General features: G+C 38.4%; 1 protein-coding gene across 10 annotated transcripts in view; it reads right to left on the bottom strand.

Moving 5' to 3' along the window:
* EP400 (E1A binding protein p400) overlaps positions 1-24,232 on the bottom strand; it is a 47,003-nt gene that overhangs the window by 15,430 nt on the left and 7,341 nt on the right. For 5 of the 10 annotated variants that reach the window (XR_004166819.2, XM_031592738.2, XM_031592740.2 and 2 more), the window contains exons 3-31: positions 22,743-22,830; positions 22,229-22,336; positions 21,137-21,516; positions 20,563-20,865; positions 19,861-20,046; positions 18,685-18,825; positions 18,500-18,578; positions 17,927-17,979; positions 16,103-16,157; positions 15,353-15,442; positions 14,111-14,218; positions 12,913-13,106; positions 12,554-12,731; positions 12,145-12,281; positions 11,625-11,794; positions 11,001-11,175; positions 10,472-10,608; positions 9,662-9,848; positions 9,061-9,227; positions 8,101-8,255; positions 7,353-7,589; positions 6,144-6,308; positions 5,203-5,370; positions 3,689-3,780; positions 2,637-2,932; positions 1,709-1,911; positions 1,444-1,613; positions 1,059-1,255; positions 518-629 (exon numbers count right to left, since the gene is read on the bottom strand). Coding sequence is in view for 9 of the 10 variants with exons in the window: in XM_031592738.2 (XP_031448598.2) it covers positions 518-629; positions 1,059-1,255; positions 1,444-1,613; positions 1,709-1,911; positions 2,637-2,932; positions 3,689-3,780; positions 5,203-5,370; positions 6,144-6,308; positions 7,353-7,589; positions 8,101-8,255; positions 9,061-9,227; positions 9,662-9,848; positions 10,472-10,608; positions 11,001-11,175; positions 11,625-11,794; positions 12,145-12,281; positions 12,554-12,731; positions 12,913-13,106; positions 14,111-14,218; positions 15,353-15,442; positions 16,103-16,157; positions 17,927-17,979; positions 18,500-18,578; positions 18,685-18,825; positions 19,861-20,046; positions 20,563-20,865; positions 21,137-21,516; positions 22,229-22,336; positions 22,743-22,830 (4,731 nt within the window). In the remaining variant the exon portion in view is untranslated. The remainder of the gene's footprint in view (positions 1-517; positions 630-1,058; positions 1,256-1,443; positions 1,614-1,708; positions 1,912-2,636; positions 2,933-3,688; positions 3,781-5,202; positions 5,371-6,143; positions 6,309-7,352; positions 7,590-8,100; positions 8,256-9,060; positions 9,228-9,661; positions 9,849-10,471; positions 10,609-11,000; positions 11,176-11,624; positions 11,795-12,144; positions 12,282-12,553; positions 12,732-12,912; positions 13,107-14,110; positions 14,219-15,352; positions 15,443-16,102; positions 16,158-17,926; positions 17,980-18,499; positions 18,579-18,684; positions 18,826-19,860; positions 20,047-20,562; positions 20,866-21,136; positions 21,517-22,228; positions 22,337-22,742; positions 22,831-24,232) is intronic. The other 5 variants (XM_031592742.2, XM_031592743.2, XM_031592737.2 and 2 more) reach the window with 4 other exon arrangements.

Raw genomic sequence — 24,232 nt, 5'->3', positions numbered from 1 at the left:
GGAAAATTGTCCTTTTTCTCTTCAGTATTTTCTGCAATTTTCTCTTGTAGGAACACACAACAGAATGAAGTTATCAGGCAATTTACAAGTCAGTCAGAAACACGCACCCCAACATTCTACATCACAACATCAGGAGTGTCAGAAAGGGATGGACTAGCTTTGTCAGTGCAGTCACCATCCTCTGCACCTTCAGAGCAGTTTATCTCACCAAATACTTTTAACTTTGTATTTTGGCTTTTTCAAAGTTGAAATTTTCAACGAACTACAGAAGTTTGTAGCAGGGTGCAAGAAATCAGAATATATTAAGTCACATCAGTGATGCCTTACAAATAAGGGAACAAGAGCAGGTAATGCCACAATTTCTCAAATATTAACACCTAAGTTCAAGCAATCACAGTATCTAAGACATTTACCAGCCCAAACACATCTCTAGTACTGTTGCTCTTACTCCAAGAAGAGTCTGAACTTACTAAACATTGCAACACTAGTATTTGAACACATTTTAATGTTAACTTACTTGTGTTAAAAAGGCCATTGAATAGTCATTTCCCTGAGCTGCTACTTCTCTGATCAAATCCTTTGTGCCATTTTTCAAAAGCTTCTCCTCTACAGAATTACCACTGACAAGTCTAAAAAGGAAAAATAAAAGAACAGAAATTTGTTAAGTCATTTCCAAAATTGCTTCCAACAGCAAGGAGAGGAATTGCCACTGAAAAATAACGCTGAATTATTGAAATGTAGCGATGCTTGCGTGTTTCAACAAAACAGATACTACCTGTTCTGCTTTAAAGCTTTGTTTTCCCTAACACTAGTTGTTAAAAGAAAAAAGAATTGTAACGAAAGGTATAGTAGCATCCAGAAAATTTGAATGATTCTTACAATTAGATGTAGTGTTAAGATGGTCTATGTTCTCATATGAAAAAGCAGTAAGCGGGTACTAAAATGAAGTGGTTTTCAGTACTGTTTCCATTTTATTTCAGATTATGTAGCATTATCTGAAATGACCTTACATTAAAAACGTTAAAGAAAGGTCATTAATCTGTAACGTCATTAATCACCTGTATATATGGATATCTTTACATCTCCCAATCCTGTCACACCACTCCTGTGCCTTTGCATCCATCACTGGATTTAGATCATTGTCATAGAACACAACAGTGTCTGCTTCAACAAGATTGACACCAGTGGAACGACTGTGAGAAGAAAGGATGGCACAGAAAATGCGCTTGTCTCTGTTGAAGCTTTTCATCAGCTCCTACATAGAAGGAATAAAAGCAAGTCACACACCGAAATAAAAAGCCAAAGCAAACCCACGAGCCTAATTAGGAAAAAGGCAACGTTTCAAAGTAGGAACAATGCAAATTTCTTTCCACTGCTGTAGTACATAGAAGCCTGTGTAGCACATGCTGTGGTACCAGCAGACAACTGTTAGCACACACTTACCTGCCGTTGTTCGTGATTAGCATATTCATCAATCCTCACAAACGTGAGAAAATGGAAATTCAGGAACAATTCCAGTATGTCCAACATTAGAATCATCTGTGATAAAATCAGCACGCGTCGCCCTTCAGATTTCAACTTCTGAAGCAAGACAGCAAGAGCTTCTAGTTTTCCTATATTTAAAACAAACAGTAATGCTTTCATTTAGATGTACCATTGCTGTACAACAGGAAATTACAAAGTTTCACCATTCAGTGTCCATCTTTACCTGAGTCGTACTGCACCAGGCGGAGGTCAGGGAACTGTAGCAATTGTGGAGTTGTAATCCGTTGCAACTGATGTAAGTGTGGAGCTGCCTTCTGCTTCAGGCTGTGTTTGAGGACTTTCAGTCTGTGACTGTATGAAGGGGGAGGGTTTGCTACATACAAGCATGGGGGAGCAGCAACTGCAGCTGGCAATACAAAGAGAGCCCTGTGGAAAGCATTTTAAAGTGTGAATAGCAGGTTGTGAAGCAACATGCAAAAAGATTATAATTTCCAGCCTGTCAGCAGTATAATTTTGCTCTATAACACACATTTTGTTGAACTGACTTAATAAGCGCTGCAAATCTTAGGAATGTTAATATTCTCTCCCTCCCTTTATCTTTGTTTTGTTTCATCTGTTTTGATCATAGATTCTGGTACTGTGTTTGTTTTGTGGCTATTGTATGCAGTGACTGGAGTTCAAACACAAGAAACATTCATAACACCAAACTTTTTTTGAAATACTTTTAGTTGAGTTCTTCTGACTGCATTCTATGTCTCTAGAAACACAGTTATTTGCTCTGCACACTAAGTGCCATCTTTAGCTAAGTTTCTGTCTGCATCTCTGTGCCTTAATGTACCTTGTGGATGGCTAATGGCAAAAAGTCAAAACTAAACCCAAAGCATGAGAACATAAACTGACATATGGTCAGCTGAATTTCAGTCTGAAATTAGGAATGAGGTAGCAAACAGTTTTGTTATCAAGATCCTAAAATAAACCAAAGGGATGGCTATGTGAATCCTGCAAATCATTTACTGCTAAATCAACCAACCTAAACCAACCAAGCTTATGATCAGAAATAAGGCTTTAGAGCTCTTCTGAAAAGGACAGATTAAGTAATATCTAAATATCTAAATGCAGTTGAGCCCTACAAGGACAGAGTCACATATTACCTGTCAATAACATCCTTTAGAGATTCTTGCTCCCGAACCAAAGTCTGGATCATTTCGTGCAATGGATCACTTGGGCCTCCAGAGGCACTGGAAAGGCAACAGTTGACAAAGCCAGCCCACCTCCAACTGCTGTCCCCAGAGGAAGACACCTGGGATGGCCTCCTTTCACCAGTCAGTGAACAAATACTCAGCAAGTCACTGCCATACACTGGAGCCCTTGAACAACGGCGCTCATTGCCAGAGAATATTCTGTCCAGACGCTCCTTCAGAAGTCGGTTCTTTTCTTCATATGTTTCCTTTGCCAAGGAAGGTTGAAAAAAATATTTGCTGCTTACAACAATTCCTTAAAAATTTGAGTTTCTTTAGAATGAGGCTATCAGGATCTGTCACCTGTGTCTTATCCCACTAACATGGTCAATTCCAACAACTGCTTGAATCAACTACAAAAAGTGTAAGTTTCAGATCACATTTAAATTCAGCTATAAAAAGTCAATTTCATTTCAGATCAGTGTCTTGATTTCATTAAAGTACATTCTCATATATGAAAAAGTGTCATTATGAAAGAAAATTATATTTCAAAACACTTCACTAATTGCATTCATGTAAAAAAGTTGCAGTTTCTTACAATTTGTTCAATGTTCCCCAGTGTTTTACAGGTTGCTTTATGAAAAAGATACTCAAGCAATCTGTAAAACACTGGGGAACATTGAACAAATTGTAATACAACAAATTGTAATAAAACAAATAGAAACCTTGAGAACTTTGCCCAATTGCCTTTGTGTTCCAAAGACAAAATCTGATCATCGTAATTCTGTAGTAATGTATGAATGTGTAACAGCTATAAGAATCTGTTAGCTGCTGTGGACTGCATTTTAAAAGATGGACTATAAAGGAAAATATATCAAATTTGTCAATCTAAAACACTAACAAAAGAGAGGGGTTCGTGTTTTTTTCTTTGCCTATTCTATAATGAAAGTTCCTAATTAATTCCAGTGTTCTAAATTACAAAACCTGAAAAGTTATGTTTTCATAAGAAAACAGAAGTGACATACCTGTGACTGCCCATGTGTAGGTGCTGGTTTTAACACTGCTCCCATGTCACCAGATGACAAATTAGTAACTGCAGTTCTACCTGGAATACAAACTGAGGATAAACCTTGTGTTTATATATTTATTCTTCTGAAGACTGGTTTCATTTATTATTTTCAGTAAATGAAAATTTCATAGTTGCACAACCCTCTAGTCGGTGTGAAATTGCATGTACAGGCGAGTCCACACACCAATGACTAACCAAATTCAAGTTAACGAGTAGCTATTACGTTAAGAACAGACTCTAAGGAATAAGCAGAGGTGAAAGCACATTTTTAGGAGACACGAACAACCCTAAGGGAATATCCAGCATACATCCAATTTTATTACACAGCTAAACCAGCTCAGCAATTAGTTTCCAGTCATTCCAAGCAATTGATTTTGCATTTTATATCCAAAATGTAGAAAGTCAAAATAAGGTATTTTCAATATGCTTTACAACTTCCTCCAAAGCTGAAAAGTGAGAAGTTTCAACACTTGAAAACAATATTTATTATTACTTTTAACATATTTCTCTTTTTATCATCATGAGAATAGCAAGATGCATGAGATTTTGTAGAAATCTTATTTTCTGAATTATCAATTTCTGTTGTAAACTATGGTCATATTAGGAGCACCTGTAGCATTATCCAAGCTGGAGGATGGAACATTTGAGCCACAGATCTTCTAAATAATGACAGAAATCCTTTACCTCCCGACAACTGGGAGACTGCTGAAGATCCTCTCTTTTTTTGTGATGCCTAGTGTTCACAGTCTCAAAATATGAGCTCAGAGGGCACATTAGGACGTCAAATAGAAGCAATAAACAGCCTGTTTTAAGTGAATGGTTTATGTCCACAGAAATCTACAGCAGATAGCAATTCCAAGGAACAAACTCCTAGCATTGCATTTACCATCATTTAACAATCTGCTGTTACTGCCTACTGTTACATACTAGACTGCAATTTCTATTTTGTTGTTATTTTGATCAACACCTTGGTTATGTTTTAAAGCAAGACACTGATCACATTTGCAGCAAGGCACCAAATATCTGAGCAGACTTTACAGGGTGAAAGGGAAAAGAGTAGCTTAGGTAAACAGAAAGGTAAAGAAAATTAGAAAATCAATGTGGAGAAGTAAAGAAGTGCTAGACATTCTACATAGTACAGAACAATAATCACCCTGACCTTTCTTTGAAAATAGAAACAAAGTATTTCAAACTTGCTTCTTCCCACAAAAATCTGACCTAAGACATAATTGATAAAGAAAAATCTCTACATTTAATTCAGTTTCAAGCTCTTTTAAGTTCTGAAGAAGACTTACTAAAACTTCAGTACACACCACTCACATATCATTTGTCAGAAGGATTTCTTTCATAGTTTACCTGCTTCTGAACTCAACTGAATGAATTCTAGTCTGCAAAACTTTGGAGTACTTATTAATTTATGACATTAGTAATTCAATGTTTAGATACATTTCTTTGAGCTAGAAGGCATACCTTGCTGTGTCACTGCTGTGGAAGTTGGCACCCCAGCTTGATGCTGGTTTCCTAAAGCATTCAGAGCATTCTGAACAGTTCCAGCTTGGGAAACTGTCTGCATGACAACAGGACCCTGAGGTCTCAAATACTGCTGACCCGGTGCTGAAACTATCTGAAGAACACTTCCTGCAATGAAGGATTTTTAAAAACATTAGACTGGAGAGTGTAAAAGGACCAATAAAGTTCTGTACCAAAAGATACTGCTGTTACAAACTACTTCAAGTTATGCGATAAATGTGTGGGGGGGGAATTTAACATCTATTTAAAATTCCATAATCTCTACCAGGAGAGATCATCTTTGTCTCCTGCCAGAGATTATTAATGAAGTCTTTATAGTTACACAGGAGTTTAATATATCATTCTGGATCTAGCTAGTTTATATGGAATTTGGATGAAACCTTCACTCAGGGTTTCCTCTATTTTTTAGCCACAGCAAAAGATTTCTAGGTTCTCCTGAATATGGTGACCCATGCCACCAAGAGGGTAAACATGAGAACAAAAGTGTAAGTAGGGCATTCAGATCAGGGTAACAATCATACACAAGAGTTATTTACACCACTTCAGAACAACTGAAGAACGTCCTCAGTTTTGTCTGTTTCTGCCACCCATTGTGTAGCTTATCTGAAATAATCTCACCTTACTTTAGCTGTATTGCATGTGTGTGAAAACAAATTCAATAATAAAACCTTCAAATATAATATTGTAAAGGAGCATAACCACGTCTTTCACATTTAATCTTCAAAACAGAGCTAGCTTCTAATTCCTATGTCTCATAGGGGAGACAAGGACAATAAACGTAGTAGGGGCAAAGATCTTAAGGTACAGCCAGAAGGGATGTGCTGTCCACATCAAAATGGAGCATTCTAAATAATGAAAACTCACTGTTTTGGAATAGGTACCTTGTAACTGCAAAGGCTGCCCTGCAGTGAGCTGACGAAGTTGACTATGTGACAAAGTAAACTTGTTGCCTTGGAACTGCAGTGTTACAGGGGTCTCTGGCTGAGCAATTCTGCCTTGTGCTCCTGCTATGGAAGCCAGCTGCGCTATTTTTACTACCTCACCACCTGTCAAGGAGGGAAACAAGCATTATGAAAAACAAAGTGGGAGGAGAGCCGTTCAACACTCACAATTTTAAGCTTTGGTTAGTACACTGGTGCCAAAGCACCTTCCATGCATAATTATACTCAGTGCATCAAAAGTGTCATATAGAAGTTAAGCAGGTATTGCTTTCTGTATTTGTTGGACAAACTGGAAAAAAGCTGATTGTTTAAAAGCTAAGAACATCAACATTTTAGAAGCTATCACTTCCATTAGCAAAGATGTGAGAGCGACCTGAAAACTCATGTGACACTTTGAACAGGACAAGTATAGACATTGAAGTGATTTCCACTGCCTTTTCAAGAGCGTAAAGGAAGAGACAAACTTGCTATGCTTGTAGCAATATAAATACACATTAAAAATAATCTGAAATTTGCTGATGAAACCTAATTCATATTACAAGCAATCTGCACTAGACAAACCAAAAAGCTTTAAAATGATGAGGACCAAGCTTTTTGTGTTTTAAATGCAGAATGGTTGGAGGCATGTAAGCATTAAGTTTTATGATCTCGAGAAAAGACCGTTGTGAGATTTTAGCTTTTGTAAAGGCAGCGCGTTACCCCAGAGATAAAATTAATACATCAGTGCTCTACTCTACACACATGCTAATAGGCAGTGCACATCCAACCTTAAGCAAAGCCTCATTGCTTTTCTCTGCCTAACAGTTGCGACGCTCCTCTCTGCGAGAGGCCTTTAGCAGATGGATTAGTGTTTAATACGAAAGGAACAATTAGGATAGAGCTAAAACGTTTGGTCTGAAGGAAATCTTGCCAGCAGAAGAAACATGCAGAAATAGGAGATTAAGTTGACACCGCTAATGTATGTCCACAGCAATTCTATTGTTTCTTATCCAATTTTCGATTTTCCTTGGTCAAAAGCAACATACTGAGCAAGGCTAATCAGAAGAGTGAAAAAAAACAATGATTTCTGTACACATTTTAGGGTGCCTAATAACTTAACCTCGTTGTAGTAAAAAGGTGGGAGAAACCTCGAAAGGGGAGGCCACTTACTAGGCAACCGTGCCTGGGCCTGGGAGGTGAGGACCAGCCTCTGAGGCAGCACACTCTGTTGGATGGTGTGCGGGGGGGGCTGTGGCTGGGCCTGGCCCAGCTGGGAGGCCTGTGCTGCGGTCTGGCCCCGCTGTTTCACAGGATGGGCTGTGCTAGTTGCTGTGGTGAAGGTCGCTGCGGGCTGGTGTCTTGGAGCACTGGTGGAAGCCTGAGTTGTCTGAAACTGTGCTGCTGCAGCTGCAATCAATAAGGTTTGTTTGTGCAAGCTGTTAGAGGTTAACTCCACTGCTTTAAACAACCTGCATTGAAAAGAAACCTTCCAACAGGATATTAAAACAGCTACAGGAACGGCTTTTCCTTACAGACTGGGATTTCTAGCCATGCCTCCATCCTACTTTTACAACATCATTTATTCAGTAAGCATTGTTTAAAGGTTAAATAAATACACAAAAGCACTGTAAACTTCCACATTTGACAGAATGTTACACGTGATCAGGTTTTAAATACCACTACACCGTATTTACTCCACGCACTATCAGTTAGGTTACACAAAGCTTAGTTTTGCATTACACTGACAGATCATATCATAGAAAACTAGTGGGGAAGTTTACTGGCAATTAGTTCGTTGGTATTTTTAAGCCATTAGTATTCTAGACCATTAAGCTAGAGGAAAGAGTTCTATTACCAGGCTGACTGGTACCAGTATTTAGAAGTTTATGTGATTAACAAAGCCCTAAAACTCTCTTACCTTGATTTGAGGACACTGTAGCTATGGGTGACCTTCCCCGTACTTGTCCCTGCTGAGTTACTGTTGCTGTGGTCACCGTGCGTTGTACCTGAGTGCTTGGAAAAACTACAGTTCTGCCCTCTGGTTTCTGCCCATACTGAACTGGTTGGAACAACCTGAAAAGAAGATGAGAAGTCAAAGGCCACAGGAAGATCATACTGCAGCTCTTAAAAAATAAGTTCTGTCACTGGGGAAAGCATTTACTGATCCTAGAGTTAATTATCACTTGCTCACAAAGGTGAAGCTGGCAAGACTCAATACTTCAGCAGACTTCAGTTATGGAAATCCCATAAACTCAGTTTGCAAAATATAAGAAACAAAACAACCTTTCTTGCCATGCATTCAGTTAGATGCAAGAAGTTAGCAGAATTACAGCAAACAAGTTCAACGCTCCAGCTCCAAATCTAGAAAAAGAATGGAGCCCTTGTATCACTTTCAGAGTGATGCCAACATGTCATCAGGCCTTTTCATCAGAAAAACATTTCCACATAACTTGGAGATCACTATTTCTGTGAGAGAAATACTCTTAAAAAATGTTACTGATAAAATTTATGTCTCTTATAACTGCAAGCATAGCTAACACTGTAAGCACAGCTAATAGTCTCAAAGAAAGATTTCCCAATTGAGTCATCAAACAATGCTTCTTGTCAGATAAGAACCTCAAGAATAAAATCCATACACTGGTCATGTAAAAACTTCAGGAAATTGATAAACAAACTTCAAATAGAGTCGTATGCCTAAAAAAACCCTATTTAAATGGATTTCTTACTTCCAAGGGTAAACAATAAAAAAAATACAAAAATACAAAGCAAAGCCTGAGGCTTTATGTGAATCACATGACTAGATATGTAGACATAAACACAGCAACAGATCTACATCTTGCTCCTTGTAATTCTAGCTACAAGGAAGACGTGCACATACCTGCTTGGTTTGAGCTTCACTGGGTTAGGCCTAGCTGGTGGTGGAGGAGAGCTGTAGATTTCTTCAATTAACTTTCTAGTAACCTTTTGTTTTGGCAACATTTGTGCTTCATAGTGAGTCATTTTGTTTTCCATTCCAATGAGATCAAAAAGAGAGAGGTCTGATTCCTAAGGATATTGTAAAAGTAGATGTATTATTTTACATGTTGGCACTAAGTTAATTACTGCGTTCTATGCTGAAATAATTTTCTACATTTTACTTTTTGATATGAAATAATAACTTTAAACTTAAAGAATTTGTTTATTAGTCAAAACTGCCTGAAAACATGAGACCAAACAGCAGATGCCAACACAGTGAGGCAGTGAGTGTGCATTTCAGCCATGGCTACAGCAACGTGAAAGACGAGCCATGCTGATCTGCTAACAGTGGTGAAAATAGTGTTTTGCAGCTGAGAATTTGCTCTACCAGTGTTATTGTACTCTCTATACTGTTGTGGTTTCCATGGAAATTAATAGGAGGCTTTAGTTCCAGAGTGACCTATATAAATACTGGTATTTTTCAAGGACACTCAAAGAGAAAAAGAGTTAACTATTCCACTCACCTTCCAAATATCCCTTTCTAGGGCACTCAGTACAAGAGATGCAGTTCTATATTCCAGCGTTTCTGATACATATGAAGTACTTGAAAGCCGGGGGTTTATCAGATCTGGGTGATTACAGATCCTTTGCAGCTGCATCAGGACATGCAGGACACTGATGAAATGTCCACTTTTGAGGGCCTCTTGAGTTCTACCGAGTAAGATATGAAGAAATACATCAATTCCAGCACAGCTTTTATAAAGACATAAAAAGATGACCATAAATCAGAAGAGAATGTGCAACGCAGTATGTTATTCAAAATCCTTAGCACAACCTTAGACTTTAAGTGTTTCTAAAGTATTTAAAATAGCACTACAATAAATATCAATTTGGAAACATTATGTTTAGGGATCAGTGCTACCTATCAGCTACAACTTTATATCCCTATCCTCAAAATTCCTTTGTTTTGTGTCTGTACGACCCCTTTACCCGATAATAACCACAAGTAACTGAGGGTAAAGGCAGATACGTTTTGGGCTTTAGATAATACGGAGCCACACATTTGAGAAAAATCTAAAAACAGAGGCAAAACTGATCAATTACTATTTGAATTTTAAGTCCCGGATGTAAAAGCAGGCATTCTTCATTAGGCCCATAGCAACACTGACCCGTCATTTTAGCTTACAACAAAATCACATTCTAATCCACTGTCACACAGAAAAAGCATTCTATTGGTCATTCAAAAAAATAATTCCAGCTGTGACTTCCTAACCATATCATCTTGCTTAAGCAACAAAAATGACAGCATTTTTAATTCCATTTTAACTCCTTACCCTGGTTGTAATATGACATCTTCGTACATCGCTTTTTGTCGACTAGAAAGACGACACTTTAGTACATGTTCATATTTCTTTGTTAGCTGCTTTTCAACATCTCTCTTTGATCTTCGCAAAATAAAGGGCTGAATCATCTGAAATATTTCAGAATTGAACTAAGAACTTCTCGCTTCAAAGACAGTTTTACAACAAGAAGCTAAACTCATTTTACACCCAATATATTTTACATGACAAACCTCATAAGCCACAAACTGAAAGTACACTGTTGTACAAACATTACTCTCTGATTTCTGCACATTATGCTTCAAAACCTGAGCCTTATGTTTTTAACACAAACGTCCACTCTTTCACGGTAGCAGAAAATCCTGCTTACAGCCAGACTTTCTTCTGTCTGAACTGACCAATGTAACGAGAAAGGCCAAAAACCAAAAACCTAAACCTTATCTTTTCCTTTCTTCCTTATTTTCACAATGGCTTTTAATACAACTACTGTACAAGGACAGATTAAAAAAAAATGACAACATACCCTGTGTAACCTGATGACCAGTTTATGGCAATAATCCTGGTTCTCTTCATTAGGTGCTTTTACTGGAAAATCTAGATAAGGTCTGGAAATTCCTGGAATCAAGAAGTGCACCATGGTCCACAACTCCATCAGTGTGTTATGCAAAGGAGTGTCTATCAGAAGCAAACGATGCTGGCTATGAATAGTAAAAGAACATTTTTAAGCAATATAGTGTCATTATAAAAATGAGACCAGTGTTCAAATACTGTAGCTTTACGTCTGCCTGAAATAAGCAGTGCTAATTACATTCAATGTAGGATAATTTATCTTCTAAACTTGAATATACCATCAAACCAGCTTTCTCACTGCAGAATACCAGAACATACAAGAGAACCTGTTTTGAAGCACGGATTATGAGCAAAGAGGAGTGCTATTGTTACAGCAGAGACCACTACGGGATCCTGAGCATTTCTCTGTATTCACACTGTTTCAAGCATGGATACCTCTACAGCCAAGTACTGCTAAAGGGTATGGGAATCAGACAGACCACAGTATTCTTAGAGCTTTCTTTTGAACAGAAAACTCATTAGATGTTAAGAAAGGAAAAACCCACTGCCAGCACAAAAATAATGCTCCACTCCATACCTGCGCAGACTGAAAAGCGCTTCCCAGTGTTTCTCAGTCATGTTCTTAATTTGTTGCATCTCATCTACTATTAAATATTTCCATCGCATTTTCATAAATGCGGGGTGGCCTTTGAACAGCTGCTTGTAGGAAGTGATACACACATTAAAGCTGTTGGGTTCTGACCATTCCTACAGAAGGGGAAAGAAATGACAAGACAAAAGTTGAGACAGAACGCTCTGGTGTCTTACATCCTGCTACATCTTCACTATACTCTGACCCAAAGAATTCTAAAAGAAAGCCTTACATTACAGTCAGTTCAGAAAGCAGATTAAGTCTGAATGTGTTCATCAATACCAAGGGAGTTACAAAGATGCTTTACAGATCTAGAAGCATTAGATGCAAGTCCTCTTGTAAAGCAACTTGTAGCCCTAAAAACTTTTCATACCCCATCAAGGTGGAAGGAGCACACAGACAAATACAGGTCAAAAGTCATCTAAAATGAAAAATGTAACAGTGTAAGAATTGCAAAATACAATACCTGTCTCTTTGCCCTTAGTTCTCTTTGGCTGCCAAAGTATAGAAGAATCTTCAACCCTGGGCACCAGCGTTTCAGCTCCAGCTCCCATTTCAGTATGTTACAGCTCCGTACAACAACAAGATGAGGACCCCAGTTACCTACAGTTTAAAAACAGGAAGAAACTCCTGATCATTTATGTTGACTTGTTTTCAACCCTGATTTTTAAAATGAAGCATTACTAAATTCATCATTAAAAGTGAGATTCAACAACAGACAAAATTAAGTAACTAAACTATTTGTTATCTCCAATAAAAGATACCAGTTCCACAAGCTCTGTCCTACTTGTGTTCTTAGGCTACAATTGACAAAGATAGTGCTGGCCCAGTACCTATCCAAAATTGTAAGATTTAGATAATGTAAATTAACATACCTTCATTACAAGCCAAGTGTGCAAAAAAGGCAATAATTTGCACTGTTTTTCCAAGCCCAGCCTCATCTGCCAAAATGCCATTGAGATTTTTCCTATACAGTTTTGCTAACCAATCCAGCCCAATCTTCTGATATTCTCTGAGAGGCCCATATAATAGGGATGGAGTATTGTATTTCACCTGTAGTGAGAATGAATTGTTACTTCTAGTTAAATTCACAGAGCACGTAACAAAACATGTTCATTCTGCGGTTCAATAAATAGGAAACATTTACTGTTAGTTGTGACTAAAATCTGCTAAATCACACAGAAGGCATTCTTTATGTAAAACACACACAGTAGCAGGAAATAGGGAGTTTTACCGCTGTTGTTATCCTAGAGCTGCCTTTAGGTAACAGCACTTCTGCTGCTGCAGCAACTTCTGATATGTCTCGCATGTGCTTCTTTGGAGGGCTTGATCTGTCTATACTCTTGTACTGGTCAATGCTGAGAAGCGAGTCTATGAGGACAACTTCCTTCTGAGGACTTTCCCTATCAGACATATGGTCATCCATTTCTATGAAAGATAAATGACATTGGCATTGAAAATAAAGTTAAGAATCAGTAATTGAGCTGGCTACCACTCAGATAGGGGTCTAAAAAGAAACCATTAGAAGATCACAAAATAGAATCCTAGAATCATTAAGGTTGGAAAAGACCTCCAAAATAATCTAATCCAACTGTCCACCTACTTCCAATATTGCCCACTAAACCACGTCCCTAAAAACAACATCCACATGTTTCCGGAACACCTCCAGGGATTCCACTACTACCAGGAGCAGCCTCCTCCAGTGTCTGACCACTCTTTTAGAGACAAAGTTTTTTCCTAATGGCCAATGCAAACCTTGTCTAGCACAACTTGAGGCCATTTCTGCTTTTCATCTGTTCCCTGGGAGAAGAGCTGAGTACAGGGAGATGATCACAAGCTAAAATGAAAATAATTTAAGCTTGGGAACACAGCATTTTCTAGATGTTCACCATTCGGTAGGTGAACAGGACCATTAGCTTTTTTCAAATTCTATAAAGGACTTTTCATAATACCTAAAACCTATCTTTAAATATTTCATGTTATCACCACTTCAGTGTAGAACAGATGGCAACTGTGTAATAATAGCTGTTATTATGTGTGCTGTTTTATTCAGTGTGGAGAGGTTCCTTTATTGCCCACTGTTGTTTCTGAGAGCCTCACACACAACTCAAGCTGGCAAATTTTATTCCCTTTTCATAAACTGAGTAATGAAAAAAAAAAGAAATTCTTTACAGACCATTATCTAAAAATATTCAGTAAGAACAGGAATAAATCTAACAACCTTCCTAAATGTTTAGTCAGAAATTACTGCATTTTGCATTCATTTTTATAGAGAACATTGCTCATCACTTAAAAAATAAAAATAATTACAGATACGATTCACTCAATATTTGTTTTCCCTTGTCATTCAACAAAGATCCTGGGAGTCATTCAAATTGCTTCACTTGTTAAGCATTTTGAATTTCATTTTCTCTGAGATAAAAAGTAATTACCTTCTTCACTGCTGTCTTCTTCACTGTCAGGTTTAGGCTGAGGCCAGTGAAAACTTTCAGAAAAGGCACCTTCATACATCTTTAGCAAATCATCCAGAGGCAATTCAGCTGCAAGTCATTAACACATGTAAGTTTATAAATACCAAAGCTTTTAATAAATGATATCATTATTTTTAATCTCACGACATTCTTCACTTGTTTAAAACCAGTCCTCTAATCAGAAGTTAACTGAAGAGGTAATTACTACTTGGAGGATGGCAGTATTTATTTAATGACACAGATTACAGAGAACACTTGGCATTACACCAAATAGTTTGCTCAACCAGCTTGCTTTTTACTACATTACAACCCAAGATCCAAACTGACAGTAAGCTACTGATTGGAAAGGGAGATGCAACAAATCAAAGGAGTTGAAAGACAGTTGAAGACTTCAGAGCTTCAAAACTGAACTGTACCTCAGCCTTGCTGACCAGAATTTCTATGATCCCTTTTTTTGATTTGTCGAGGTAGGAAGGTACATGCTGTTAAAGGCCAATCAATCAAGAAACATTCTAATTAGGAACTTGGCTGACCAGCCAAGAGTTATAATCCCTCCAACTGGCCAGCTGGCTGCAGACACTAAGCTGCCAAACAGACCAAACAAATGGATTTGGAAACTGCATACTAATTGCCAAGCAGGCCTAGTTTAATGGGCAGCTTGCCTCTGAAAATCAGCAAGGTTTTCACCACAAGAACTGAAGTGATCCCTACGGGACACTTGCACACACCAAGCTCTGTACAGCAGCTATTGTTAAGTTGCTAAAGAAAGCAAACTGCCAGCCCAAACATTGCGTCTCAAAGCTCCTTACCTTTCAAGTACTTATACCCTCCAAGACCAGCCCTTCTGCATCATTTCAGACTTACCAGGTGTATCACAAAACCCCTCTGAGATGCTCAAGACAGCTAATGACAAATTGTTTATATTCAGTCTGATACACTTCTGTTTCTCAATATTTAATGTAACATGTAACTAAAACTTAGGCTGAGAGTCTTTTGGTGTGAAAGAAAAGCAATGCTTTGACAGGGACTTTTTTCTCAAGTGACCTTGCTTGTTAACTAGTTAAGGACTCAAACTCCCTCCTCAAGTACACCTGCCCAACATCATCCCATAAACTAACCTTATTTACAAATACAATAACTACACCATGTTCTCACCTGTTGTCATAGATCTTTCCAGAGAGAAGAGTAAAGCTACACACTTACCTTCCTTAACCAGATTTGACAATTCAGTTTGATGGTTTATATTTCCTTCTTTAGCTTCTTGTTCTTCAATTGTTTCTTCTTCATCTTCAACTAAAATCAAAACAAATACTAACTGCAGCATTCAAATTACATTACAATTTGGAAAGTTTATAACTATGCATCCTTCAAGCATACTAACAGAATATCACATTAGCAGGCTTCAAACAAAACAAGATGTGTAGATGGAAAACAAAATCTGGAAGTAGCTATGCCCAGAAGTTAAAAAGTTTACAAGAAAAAGAGAGAAGTGTTACTGCCTTGAGACAAGGCAGAACAGCTTAGCATTGACTGACAGTGGACCCAAGAGGTAGGTTATTTTGTAGCTTTAAACTGGGGATTTTCCTTGTCAGAAACATGACACAGATACCTCCACAAGAAAGTCACTGAAGTAGACGGTTATTCAGTCTGAAAGTTTCAACAGAAGTTTAAGATTGCTAGTAAGGTTTGAGAAACAAAGGAATGAGGAGAAGCAGAATTATGATCTAGCAGCAAAGACAGTACTTTGTTTCCAGGGAAAAATTTATTTCCAAGTTTTCAAAATGAAACTCTTTCCACAGTTGACTATTTGATCTAAGTGGATCAGGGTTGCTATTTGTTTTGTGAAAAGCATCCAGTCCATGCAGTAACAGACCCCAACACCAGTGGCTTCAAGGTTTTAACATGTAACTTATATACTATACTATAGACACAAAACTTCGAAAAGTGACATACCTTCCTCATCAGTCAAAGATGTGCTTGCCTTTCTTTTCCTCCCAGATGATGAACTCTAGTGTTCAATAAACAAAATATTTAAGATCATAGAGAAAACAAAGCTGGGAATTTTTTTTTTTTTTGTATCTTCAATGAATGCAAGTGCCTTGCAATGGCAGCAACAATCACTAATAGATATTTAACATATATTAACACTCTCCTGGTCACACAAAAACAGAACAAAACTGAAAATACCTTTGCAGTACCTGTGTCAAAAGCAATTACTTTCTCCCCGGTGTTTGTTGCCAAACTCTCATTTTTATATTAAGAACAAAGGTGTTTTTTTTTTTTGTTTTTTTTTTTTAAACAGTGCACAAACCCTGTAATTCATGTAAAACATGTACACTTTCAGTAAGCTCAAAAGTAAAAATTCCCTTTGGAGTTGATACATATCCATCTGCTTTACTCAGTGATCTACTAGTTACTCTCAGTCTGACCACCACCTGCAAAAGCACACTGCAAAAACAAATGACCACCTCAGGTTCAGAGACCATTAACAGCTCTCAGCCATACATTTTCACCTGGCCCACTTACACAGATGCAGACATTCTGCCCCTGTACTGAAGACAGCCTGCAATTAGCTATTTCAAATGTTTGTGGCCCAGCTGTGGCACAGAGTAGCAGAAGACTTTCTCTTAAAAGCAGTACTGAGGCACAAAGCTATCATGATTGGAATCAAAGACTCAAGTATTTGCTAGTCAGTAGAAAAAAGATAACATGCAGACTTTCATGCTGGTCTGCAATCATTCAACCTCAAGTGTCCAGCATACACCACAGCATGGCTCAGCCTGTGCAAAACAGCAGCCACAGACAGAGTTGGGCATACAGTTTAGCTGAAGCACAGGCTAAAGCTTGTTCCCAACAGAAAATGCAGATGCAAGCATTCTGCTTAGAAACAGTGAAGCATTTCTGCAAGTAGGCATCATCTGTGTCGTACCAGATGGCTCAGAGCCACAGAACAATCCCTTGCCTATTCTTCTCCTCTCCCTCTCCCCACTCATACAGATGGACTCAAGGAGCCTGCTCTGCTCATGAAGAAGTGAAATTGCTTCTGAAGTCTTCTTGATAACACCAGGCAAAGCATTGGCAGGTAGGCCAGTCATACACAGAAAGCTCAGCTGAACTCACCCAACTGGTGAAGGGGCCCTCTGGCTGTACAGCACTCCCTCTCAAGAAGCAGCCCAAGTCCAAGAGCTGTGCTTTCTCCAGTGGCTGTCCCTTCTATGAGCTCAGGGTGGCTCCACCCCTTCAAACAACTTGCCTGTTCTCCCTGGGCCAGCCATACCCCTTCACCAGGTGCTCAATCAGCAGTTCTGATTGAGCACCTGGTCAAGCCCTGACCTAAGCGCTCCCTTATGGAGTCCCAGTACACATTTCATCTAGGGCTAAAGATATTTCAGTTTTGTTTGGTTTAATCCACTCTGTAACATATATCTACCTATATCAGCAGATAAACTAGTAGGCTGAAGAACAAATACACACTTTCATGTCTCACAGAGTTTACCCCTGGCTACAGCAGAAGAAATTCCTGCCCAAAACAAAGTATAGCAATCAGTGTATTTTTATGGTCTTAAAATCTTACAAGGACTGATTCAAAGCCACTGAATAAATACGAATACTTCCTTTAACAGACACATATCAGCCACAATCCAATATTTTCAAATGACAGTAACCTGCTTGTCAGCACTGCATACTCAGGGAAGATGCTTCACGCTTATCAAAACTGGCTGTCATACAGGCAGTGACATTTAAACTCTTTATTTTTAAAGAGACAGAAGGACTTACCATTTCACTTTCTTTTTCCAATAAAAGATCTTCTGAAGATTTTGCATCCTTACCTGAAAAATTATTACTCTTGATGTAAGTGAGTAACAGTTTCAAACTAAAGAACATAGAGTTAGATTACACAGCAGGAAGAAATTCTTTATCATGAGAGTGGTAAGGCTGTGGAACAAGTTGCTGAGAGAAGTTGTGGATGCCCCATCCCTTAAAGGGTCCAAGGCCAGGCTGGATGGGGCTTTGGGCAACCTGCTCTAATGGGAGGCATTACTGCCTGGGGCAGAGGTTGGAACTAGATGAGCTTTAAGATCCTTTCCAACCCAAACCACTTTATGATTCTATTAGTCATTTAGCCATTTTACTTTTCTTACATTAACTTCTAAAAGTATTCAACAGAAAACAGAATTCGTACTAACAAAATCAAATAGAAAAATTTACCATAGCTTACAGCTCAGATCTGAACATGATTATTAGCACTGCACAATTCTATTACCAGCAAGATGAAAACCCACTGAATGAAATTACATGAAACAGCAGCAGAATTTATACCGAATTTCTTACAAAAAGAAACACAATTACCTTTTCTTGAAATTCTCTTTAAATTCAAAGCTTTTTTCCTTTTCTCTTGAAATTCAATTTGCAGTTTTATCTCAACAACCTAAAAGGTAAATAAAGTCTAATAAAATGCTTCACTTTTATAAATATGTAACTGAAGACTAAAAAAAAAACAGTGTAACCCACTGACATACCAATAAGTATTTTACCTGCTCAATGTTAGACCAAAAGTATTCTATTTCTCTGGCAATTGATGCAGCAATTCGCCTTAGTTTGTTTTGTTCTTCCCTTTTAGCTCGCTCTTCGTTAAGTTTCTTCTCCTCATGATAACGGGCCACAGTTCTTACCATCTGCAATGCCATGAATACTGAATTAGCTTATTCATCATTGTATTTCTTAAGTTTATGTTAGTAGTAGGCAGATGTTGACAACAGTTTTAAAGTGTTAGCACTTCACTCTGTTATCACTAATTCTTACCATATCAATAAAATAATAGATATCAAAAGCTAATGAAAAAGGAAAATACAAGAAGGAATTCCAAATTCACTCCTTTTACTCAATACAGGAATTAGAAACATAAGAATCAGCAAATAAGTCATAGAAATCACACCAGAAAATGTCAAGAGACCAAAGTAAAAAGAGTTCAGAAAGTACAAACATGAATGACAAGTCAGTGGCTGCTAAATGCTGATCCAAATGGAGGTCCCTAACATGCTAACTTCCAGAACTCTGAAGCACATTGCCAAGGAAAGGATGATTTCATATCTGCCCCGTGTGTTTCTTTGACAAAGACTGCATGCTTGTTTTAAGTAAGCAGATTTTACATATTTCATCACTCTAATTTTCATCCCGCTGCTAAATGGATTATACTGCTGCGTTACCCTCTTCCCCTACAGAAACAGTTCTGTAACTGCTGCTCCAGTACTCCACATTTTCTCCTACACCTTTTCCTTAGATGAAGAGAGAATTAAAAGGACAAACACACCCAATGGAAGTTATTTACAAAATTCCACATTTCTATTCACCAAGAAGGAACAATAGGTATGTGAAATAGGCACAACAGCCGTAACATTTAAATATGACAAAGTTACCATGTTTACTGAGTCCTCTCAATAAGTCATTTACAGAGGAACAAAGCCCACAAAAGACAAAACTATTATGCGCATTTGTAGCCAATAAAATTTTCAAGTCCATGTCAAATGTCAGAAACACAAAGCTGACAACATGGCTTCTCATTTAAGTGAAAATCAGTGTTCTACATTCTCATCACTTACAGCCATAGAGGAAAATAGAAAAACAATGACCACATCCAAACAGCTTTGCAATAAAGCTGAACGATGCCAAGATCAACTGCTCTGATTCAAAACCGTAAGTATCTCAAGTACCTTCTTAGCAGTTGCCATCTTCCACTTTCTCTCTTGGGCAAAATCAGTCGCCATCCATTGCATTTCTTCCAGCAAATAATCCCAGTGAGATTTGGGTCTTGGAGCCTCTTGGAGTTTAGGCAATCGCCTCAGGGACCATAAGCCTTCTTTCCTTAATTCTGCTATTCGCTGATGGATTTGATTTTCCTTAAAAAGAATACACTTAAAATAGCCAAATACAAAAATAACAGCTCACACTCAATCAATATACATCGACAGCAAAAAAAAAAAAAAAAGTGTAACAGCACGAAACAAAACTCATGTCTGAACACCACACTAATGGAAACAATCTTAAACTAAATTCAACCTACGCAAAAAAGTTCTTTAACCTTTACTAGAAGAGGTACTTCATTAAACAGCAGGATAAAAAAGCTCACCAGAAAGTCCAATAAACAATTTATGAGACAAGTAAGCTGCAATGGAATCACCCATTTTTTAATAAATTGAAAATGCAGCTATATTTACCTACAGTGAAACACAAGAGAAAAATATATCTTCATTGTTAATACAACTTGATTTTGTGGCGAAAAATGAAAACTGAAAAAAAAAAACAACCAAGTTCTCTGTGATGTCAAATTTAACACACTGCCTGTATTAACTGTTATGTTATGTATGTGTTAACTGTTCACAGGTTTTTGGGGAAAAAAAAAAAAAAATACTTACCAGCTTGACTTGCTCAGCAAGCTTGTCTTGAGAATTGTCCTGTGGCAATACTGCTGCATTCTGAGCTGGACTTTGTGTTTTAGGTGCTGCTGCCACCGCTAAGCCTGGAGGTTTTGATGCAATAGGAGATAGGGACTTGTTAGTTGCAGGAGAGGTCCTGTTTGTTTGTACTGGATACGTAGAAGGCGGTGCTGTGCCTGCGATAGCTGCTGGTGCAACGGATGAGGTAGGCGGTAGTATATTTGCTGTAAGACGCTGAGAAGTCTGAACAGGATCTGCAGATGGTCGTGTCAGAGTCACAGCCTGCCCAAGAAACGCATCTGTTAGTGATGAGTTTGGTATTCATCACTCTCTTAGTCTACATTTCAGCAAAACGTAATGAAGACTTTAATTCTGTAACAAAAAAACCTCACACCTGCACTTGTATAAGGAAAGACTTCTTGTTTGCAGGCTAACCGTAGATGCATTAATTTTAAAATACCTGTATTTCGCACATATTTTCAAGGAGACAGCGTTCTTACATCGTACTGAGCACAAATGCAGATTTATTCTCACCTCAACGACATCCACATACCTGTTGCTGTATTGTAGCTTGCGGCTGCGACACTTGGTTTGGTGTCTGTCCTTGTACATGGATTGCTGGTGGCACCTGCTGCTGAAGCGGAGCTGGAAGCGGAGCAGAAGTCAGGGGGACGCTTTGGGGCTGGATCTTCACCTGAATCTGGGGCTGAGACGGAGATTCCACTATCTGTGGCTGCTGCTGCGAAATCTGCAGTGCAGCTGGAAGAGACGTCATGGGGACATTCACAGGTTGCAGCCTCCCAGGCAGCTGCGGCGGCGGCGTATGCAGACTTGCGGCGTTCTGCACAGGAGGGCCTTTGGAAGGGTCGTACTGCTGTTGGCTCTGTTTCTGTCCAGTCAGCTGCACCGTTTGAGGAGTGGGAGGCATTCCACCTACAAAGCAAAAGGAAACAACCCAGATTAAATTAGAGGGTCCAGTGCTCTTTACTCATATAAAGAGGAAACCAACTGCAAATAGACTAATTTGTTACTTACTTTGCCACAAGACACCATCACTTGAAAATACCACATCACAATCACAAAATAAATCACTATTACAATAAACAATGAAACATTTCATGCACAGGATCGCAACTAAAATTTGGAGCACGGTAACTATAAAAAAATTATTAGATGTCTTCTGAATGTCCTCTACTTAAAGGAGAAAAAAAAAAGAAAAAGGACTGGTGAGCAAATGGAAATTTAACCTAAAATAACTGTATTTAATCTAAATAAAACTTAGTTCTTAGCACATTGACTCTATTGCTTAGTCTGAAGTTTGGCACAAATAATGAATAAATTTTTTTCTTGAAAGTTGCAAATTAGAGGTGGTTTTTCTTTTCACAAACCATTGGCTCAGGTCCAGAATTCTCAAATTAAATGTTTTGCATCAGCATCTGTGACGTATTTCCATGCCCACATGCACTTCTGGAGCCCGTCACTCAGCTCCTTAAACAAACCAGGCATTGCATACCAAGTATTAATTTACAAGGAGAGGTAGGTGGTGGGGCCAGGATCTTGGAAGGCCGGGAGCCCAAGTTTCTAGTCCCATCACTAACGTCTCCTTGTTAAATTAATGTGCAACTGGCATGTGGTGACACAGTACCTTGTGCCGTTGGCATTAGCTGTTGAAGCGGAACTCCTGAAGCCACACCCGGATGCTGAAAAACCATCCCATGACGGCCCACTTCAATTCGTGGTCTCTTAGACGAATCTGTGATATTCAAATTCCATTTATGGCATGGTACAATGGAATGGGTTGTTTTACAAAGCAATCTACTACACATGATTCCAACACTAGCTCAGAAAGCTATGACTACTGTACATGTGTAGCATTTATGAAGAAGATGCTCCAAGGGCAGGGCCCCTTTAACTTCCAGTTGGCCGTCTCCAATCTTCTTAGCCAGAACAAGCAACCTAACAGCACCTCCATGCTTGCCAGATCCAGTCCTATGTATTGTGAGCAGAGTGTGCTTTAAACGCAGCACCATTCACAACAAATAGTCCTAAGGACCTGGGAAAAATTGTGTTTCAAGAATCACTGAACAGTGGGCTCCGTTAACTGTTTGGAAAAAAAAGTAATAAAGAAAATGAACTGAACATCTTCCTGAGAAACATACCTGCTGGTGCCAGTGCCTGCTGTCTCTTAAAAGCCTCCATTTCTATGGTGTTCACAGTCCCTGTTACTGGAGTCCCTGTATGCGATTGCTATTGGGAAAAAAGAAAACAAATCACGAAAGTTCAATCTGTAGATAGTCTGGCACCAAGATGTTAATTTACAAATGGATCTAAAGAGACCATCACAGAACAAAGCCTTCAGAACAGTAGTACAATGAAGAAAGCAAGGCTGGTTCAATATCTGCCAGACGGTTTCAGATGCCCACGTTGCACTGATAGTCTTTGATCAGTTCAAATTTCAAAATTGCAACTGAACAGAAGAAGGTGGTTACACACAGTACACATTTACAGTTTAGTTTCATTTTTAATAAATGGATGTTTTCATTAATGTATCATCCTTTCTTTATCATTGGCACAAGGCTGCAATGAAATTAGAACAACATTCATATAGCTTTAGAGCTGCAATAAAAGGTTGACAAGAGAAATTAAAGACTGTGTCTTCATTATAGGATTAATTAGAAGGGAAAGTAGATGAGGAAAAAGAATTTATGCAGAAACTGTCATAATTAAGACAATACAAACATCAGAGAGCCAATGCATTTGTGAAAGCTAATCTTTTTCACTGAAATCATCATAAACTAATTAATTCTCATCCTGAAGATAGTTTTAAGCTTAAATGGGTCTCCACCACTGTCACCTTTAGGATAGAGCTCCACAAGCTTTAGACTTGAAGCATTTCAGGAATAATGGCTAAGAATAAAAGATGGAATAAAAGAATCTCAGCCAATCTGCCAATTTCAATTCCAGTTTTCCAGCCACTAGACTTGTATTTGTTGGCAAAATGACACTCATTAAGTAATATTATGAGGAGAAACACAATATTGCTGTAACTCTAATGTCACCTCAGAGCATGTCAGAAAATGCCAGACATTTTGTTGGAGCATAAATATCACGCAGCTATGAATTAGCACTACAAATTGAGAAGCACTGCTGGTATCAAGATGGTTTTGATTCAGCAAGTTGCAGCTTAGCTTCAGCAAGATTATGCAGTGCATGAAAACTTTATTTTCACGTTACTACAATTAATACTGACAAAGATGGAAGATAATATATCCTGGAGAATTCATTCAGTGTCAGACCCAAACAGCAGACACGCGTGCAGGATTTACCAAAACAAACTTGGGCTATAGGGTGATTTCCATGCTTCTTGGGCTCTCAGCTGCATGGCAAGTTATTAATGCTACCAGTGTTTGTAGGAGTCTAACTCTGTTCAGTGCATTTCTGAACCTTATTTTCAAATTCTCCTCAATTTTTGCCATGCTAAGTCCAATATTCTTCTATGAAACTTACCATGAGAAAAATAAGGGCTATCCAAAGAAAGGGTTTCACAGATTCTGTCAGAAAATAAAAAAGCAGCCTTTCTGTATTGTAACCTCTACACCCTAGAAAATGAGCTAATCTAAGCCTCCTCCAGTTCTCTACACACAATTTG

Source organism: Phasianus colchicus, chromosome 18 (assembly GCF_987193195.1).
Source record: "Phasianus colchicus chromosome 18, bPhaCol1.hap1.1, whole genome shotgun sequence".
In the NCBI taxonomy this organism is placed as follows: Eukaryota; Metazoa; Chordata; class Aves; order Galliformes; family Phasianidae; genus Phasianus; species Phasianus colchicus.
The sequence above is the reverse complement of the archived record's forward strand: the minus strand, read 5'-3'. Positions and strand labels throughout refer to the sequence as shown.